Source organism: Salvelinus sp. IW2-2015, linkage group LG1, assembly GCF_002910315.2.
Source record: "Salvelinus sp. IW2-2015 linkage group LG1, ASM291031v2, whole genome shotgun sequence".
Lineage (NCBI taxonomy): Eukaryota > Metazoa > Chordata > Actinopteri > Salmoniformes > Salmonidae > Salvelinus > Salvelinus sp. IW2-2015.
This window is the reverse complement of record NC_036838.1, coordinates 23,781,759-23,787,559: the sequence shown is the minus strand read 5'-3', so window position 1 is coordinate 23,787,559 and position 5,801 is coordinate 23,781,759. Positions and strand designations below refer to the sequence as shown.

At 40.5% G+C, this 5,801-nt stretch overlaps 1 protein-coding gene across 1 annotated transcript; it reads right to left on the bottom strand.

The window, feature by feature from the left end:
* Positions 1-566: 566 nt before the first annotated feature.
* On the bottom strand, positions 567-4,789 carry LOC111963253 (cytokine-inducible SH2-containing protein). The gene is made up of 3 exons (XM_023986572.2): positions 4,326-4,789; positions 1,708-1,877; positions 567-1,121 (listed from the first exon to the last, which is right to left on the bottom strand). The coding sequence occupies exons 2-3, from the start codon at positions 1,847-1,849 to the stop codon at positions 652-654; spliced, it is 612 nt and encodes a 203-aa protein (XP_023842340.1). The 5' UTR covers positions 1,850-1,877; positions 4,326-4,789; the 3' UTR covers positions 567-651.
* Positions 4,790-5,801: the final 1,012 nt, after the last annotated feature.

Below are 5,801 nucleotides of genomic sequence, written 5' to 3'. Positions count from 1 at the left end.
ATAATGTGTCCGTGGAAATGTTCCCAGCAAATCGCTCAATGATAATAATYTTGCCATGTGAGTGTTTTATGAAACCTGTTGTTTCAATTTCATCAGTATCCTTCCATCTGTGAAAGATAATAGGGCGTACTGCAGCAAGGTGTTGGTTTTATTATTACACTGCCTATAATTCCTGGTAGAGTAATTACTCCCTTTTCCAGGTTACTGCTACCTTCTATACGTCTGTTAGTGATGGTTTAGAATAGACCATGGGTTAGACAAGATGAACAAGAGACATCTTTTATTACATTTGTTTAACTATAAAATATATTTATTTGCATGAATTGACAAATAATCCATATAATGTCATTCTTATAAAATCCTTGACAAAATATTCAAGTAAACAGTATAAATTTTTGTAAAAATTTCATTTTAAGAGTCTGGTTCATGTGTGTCTGTATGAGAAACCCGAGGCCCAGTGAGACGTGTATAGTTCTACTCTTCCCAGACAACACTGCACTTTGCTTCCCATGGTGCCACTGTCCGGCTGAGCTGAGGCCATTTCTGACCCTATAAGCAAAAGGTAATAACCTCTGGCCCTCACTGGGAGGTCGCTAGTGCTACTGTGTGCCCTTCCTTGGGCTGGGATGGTTGCCAGATGACCATCATACGTCATACCTGGAAGGGGTAGTCCTGAAGGTAGCGCACTAGTGGGCATGGCAGGGGCAGCTGGTCCGGACAGTCAGTGTGGTGGTTGATGGTGAGGCGGGTAAGGTGCTGGAGGGAGGGGAAGGCCCGGGGTAGGGGACGCAGCAACTTGAGCAGTACTGCATTGCCCTTCACTGCGGGCTGGGGCGGCCTGGGTTTGGCTTTAGGTTGAGGAGGGTCCTCCACGTAATGCTGTACAAGGCTGCAGACATTAGGGAAGGACAGTAAGTGAGGGGGGCCTGGAGAGCTGGAGTCCAGCCGGAAGCGACCCCCGATGTACTCTATGCGCACATTGGTGGGGCCAAAGGCCGTCTTCACTGACAGGGTCAGCATGTAGAGGGGGTGGCTGCTATCGCGTACCAGGAAGGTTCCCGCTGACATCTTCAGGAGAGCGTCTCGAGCCTCACTGGCTGAAATAGACCCCCAGTACCAACCTGGAGCCAGAAACAGACCCCACACGTTACTACACATGACTACTGTGTTGTAAATCATCTTACAGCATCTACACAGACTTTAACACTGACACACACACACACACATCACACACAATGGGGGCGGGGGGCATGGATTAAAAGCGGTGTGTTAAGAGACTGAAAAACAGCTTCTATCTCAAGGCCATCAGACTGTTAAATAGCCATCACTAGCACATAGAGGCTGCTGCCTATATACATAGACTTGAAATCACTGGCCACTTTAAGAAACGGAACACTACTCACTTTAGTAATGTGTACATATCTTGCATTACTCATCTCATATGCATATACTGTATTCTATACTATTCTACTGTATCTTAGTCTATGCCGCTCTGACATTGCTCGTCCATATATTTATAAATTCTTAATTAAATTATTCTACTTAGATTTGTGTATTGGGAATATGTTGTGAAATTGTTAGATATTACTTGTTAGATATTACTGCACTGTCGGAGCTAGAAACACAAGCATTTTGCTACACCCGCAATAACATCTGCTAAACACGTGTATGTGACCAATAAGATTTGATTTGATTTAGTAGGCGTACCTGAGTTCTGCAGGTACTGGAAGGTGGTGGTTATGCAGCAGAGGTCCTCTGTAGAGTCGTAGAGAGGGGCCGCTGGATTCTGACATGACCCTCCTCTCTCACCATGATCCTGCTGCATGCTGCTCATCGTCCTGGCAATCATATTCGAAGGTGGCCCTGGCAACAGAGCCCTGAGGTGAGGAAAGGATTGTCCATTTAGTGCATGGATTGGATAGGCTATAACACAGTAGTTACTATGGAGACAGACACATATGTCATAGGCATCGCAAAATGGTTGTGATTTCCACTCCATAATGTTGGCAAATAAGATAAGTGCTGGGAGGGGGTGAGATTGCTCATGTAGCTTGCTTTGTGTTTGATGTTTAGGGAAATAAAAAGCATGAGCTGGTGGACACTCAGAGAAAATCATGACTGATGAAAATGAGTGAATATCAGACTACAAAAACAGTCTTTCAAGACTTGGCAAATGGGGATATATGAACCACAGGAGATTGGTGGCACCTTAATTGGGGAGGACGGGCTCATGGTAATGTCTTGACCGGAATCAGTGGAATAGTATCAAATACATCAAACATATGGTTTCTATTCGCTCCGTTCCAGCCATTATTATGAGCCGTCCTCCCTCAGCAGCCTCCACTGATATGAACCCATAGGAGGCACTTTGTTAAACGGTCAGACAGGGTGCACGAAGGCACTGATGCTGCCATTACATAAAATGTGGCGAATGTTATGTATGTAAATGTGTCAGGAATCTGTAGCCTAATGAAGATTATTTCCTACTTTTAGTATCAACCATGACTTTCACTATCAACCATGATAGCCGGGGGAAGCACGGGAGCTGGGTGCTGCAACACCCCATGATATATCTAAATAAAAATATTAGTTGACAAAGTTAGTACACTAGGCCTTTAGTACTCCTGTGTGAGTGGAGAAAAATACTCGTCAGCAGAGCATAGAAAAATACTTGTCAGCTATCCCCCTCCCCTGGGGGTCTGGCCAGCCAGATAGCATATGGACACCTCATAAGAAAGATATGTTTAGAATTACAGGAAATTAGCTTTAACACTAAACCATTTTCTCTCAGCCTCATGGCAAAATGCATAGAATAGCAGGAAATTAGCTCAGAGATTCTTGAAAGTTGGGACAATCCTTGTCTGGCAGGGAAACCTTATTTCTATTGTTGAGAAAAAAATATTTTGTTGCATTATTTGAGCTTAAAATGTACATTTATGGGGAATATTATAAAGGAAAAGATATGTTTTTGGAATTTTCCAAATAGTTTCCATATTATTTATGTTGACTATGCCTGGAAGTGCTCTACTCCGGAGCAAAGAATCCCATTTTCAAACTATCCAAAAAGTGTTTAAAATGGTAAAAACTGCCTATAATGGATATTAATAACTGAAAAACGATCATATGTAGTTTTTTTTCAATAGTCCTCTGTGACTTTAAAGAATATTTCTCCCAAAACTGTGATTCCTAAAAGATGTCCAGAGATTTGTCTAAAATCCTAAATCAGGAATGAGCAGGGTCAGCTATACCATAAGGACCCCTTAGGTATGTCCTCATTACATGTAGTGCAACAAAAGCACTCATGTAAAGTTCTCTACTTTTGATAGATTTAAACAAATAATATTAGAATCACCATGGTCACAACTCTAAATTGTCCAGTATACCACTTGAAGAAAAAATAAATTTCCATCAGATTTTTGTTGAAAGAGCTGATAGAATGGTTTTAATTGGGGATTTTCAAATGAATAATTTCCCTATTTTACAAATGTTTGTAGTGAACTTTTACATTTACAGGCAAACATATGTACGTTTTGAGTATCTGTCATCAACTCCATCCGTGGCTTGTCAACTCTGTTACTGATGGAGTCAATATTTCTTTATATATATTCTGAAATAAATATTTGTATCACTTTTCTGCAACATATGCTTAAAGAATTGAAGTATTTATTGTGCTAAACCTGTGGGGTAATGTTTGCTTTATGCATTTTGTTTTATGTTCTAAATCTGGGGGGAAAAAACATGCCAAAATACTAACAGAATTTGCCCTGGAGCATTAAATAGTGTTATAAAACAAAACAAAACATGTTTGGAGATTTGTATTACATATTTTAATTAATCTAATGTTAGAATTAAACAATCAAAAAATTACATTGTCCCGTCTTTCAAGAATCCCTGAGCTCTAAAACAGCAACATTTTCTCTCAGCCTCATGGCAAAATGTGTTTACTAGCATGAGATATATAAGGCGATGTAGGTCACAAGGTCAAATCCGAATTCTTGACCTGCAATCACTTCCATTCTGGATAAAAGGTCCATTAACATTCAAAGTTTCAGCTAAAACTAAATGCCGACATTTTTCGATTAAAGGCCTAATTTCATCTTCGAATATAAAATCATATATATCATAAAACCGTTAATAATTATCCTGGCTTTGTTACACTCCGTCTGATACAACGAATACGATCTCTGCTAATACTGAACGTTGATGTCAAAACTGAAGCTACACTTTCTCAGCACAGTCAAAGTGTGACATTAAAATGAGCATATAGGGAGAAGAAAACATTATTACCTAGCCTAATAATTGTTCCAACAATACATTTTACTTACCTTTGAACACACAATCATAATGAAGTTGAATCCAGTTGAAAAAATGTGATAGGCTATATAATTATTTAACAGATCCAGTGATTCTTAATTTGTAGGAACAGTCGCTGAGTTCATGCTGTCATGGCGCCAATAATCCGACAAAAAAAAATTCTCATCTCAACAGACTATTCTGATATTTTGCCAAAAATAGAAAATCAGAACTTCTTATGGTGATAAGGAAATGTGACAGTGTCAACCTTGGCAGAGATAGATAGGCTAGGTCCAACGCAGTAATCCACTCGCCAGACACAACTGTTCTATGTTTTATTCTACAGAAAGACGGTGAGAAAACGCCTCTCTTGTAAATTCAGTTTTGCGGGTTGACGGAAGTTCTAGGAATCTAATTCTAAGAATAGCTTTGTATTTCAGCGGCGGCGGTGGCAGGGGCCAATTTTGCCCACTCGGTTTCTCGGAACTGCGCTTATGAGCTGCGCTGCGTTTCGATTGGCTCCATACGTGCTCGGTTTACTTCTCTGCCGCGCGACAGGTCTATGGATGCGGCCCAGCTGGCTTCACAAGTAATGCGCAGCTGATCACTTCCAAGTAGAGGACTTTCCAGAAAAGCTGACTCAAATTGACTTTAGCCACTGACTGGGCCGCCCCTTTATAATGCTCCGCCCCCTAATGTTCTATAGCAGGGATCATCAACTCAGTGCCAGCAAAGCCACTACACGACACTAAACAATACATTAATTGCACTATAATGGTGACAAATGGTGCCCACAAACTGTTAGGGCCTACATAAAGCTGTCCCAACAGCAGAGCTTCCTTTTCAGCACCATGGAGTGAATCCTTACCACTGCTACACCTGGCTATCAGCAGAGCCTTGTCTGGCAGCAAAACAGTTAATTCAGCCTCATTTACTACCTTTTAAAAAACATACCTGATATGGTTAAACAAATGTGGTTTCTACTGACAATTGAGATGTACAAACTATGGCATAAGGGGACGACGAGCGGACGAGAGGCAATCCGTAATTTCGATTAAGACATTAATGAGCGAGCTAGGACTGAGGTAGTCAATATAACTATTTGTTCAGCACTTTTGAAATGTACAGTGACAGCATTCAGAACATGGGCCGTTCTTACAGTATTCTCCCTGTAGTCTGAACCAAAGGATAAATAAAGGGGGCATATAGTCCATTCGAAATGTATTCAGACCTATAGATTTTTTTACACATTTTCTTACGTTACAGCCTTATTCTAAAATTGATTAAATCGTTTTTTCCCCTCATCAATCTACACACAATAGCTCATAATGACAAAGAAAAACGGTTTTTTATACATTTTTGCAAATGCATTAAAAAAGAACAACTGAAATATCACATTTACATAAGTATTCAGAGCCTTTACTCAGTACTTTGTTGAAGCACCTTTGGCAGCGATCAAGCTCTGTCAGGTTGGATGGGCAGCATCACTGCACAGCTAGTTTCAGGTC

What these genes read in the sequence shown, in the direction of transcription:
- LOC111963253 (XM_023986572.2), bottom strand. Translation starts at nt 1,849, where the DNA reads ATGATTGCCAGGACGATGAGCAGCATGCAGCAGGATCATGGTGAGAGA. An exon ending in CCAGTACCTGCAGAACTCAG is followed by an intron (nt 1,122 to 1,707) that starts GTACGCCTACTA and finishes TTCTGGCTCCAG; the next exon opens with GTTGGTACTGGGGGTCTATT.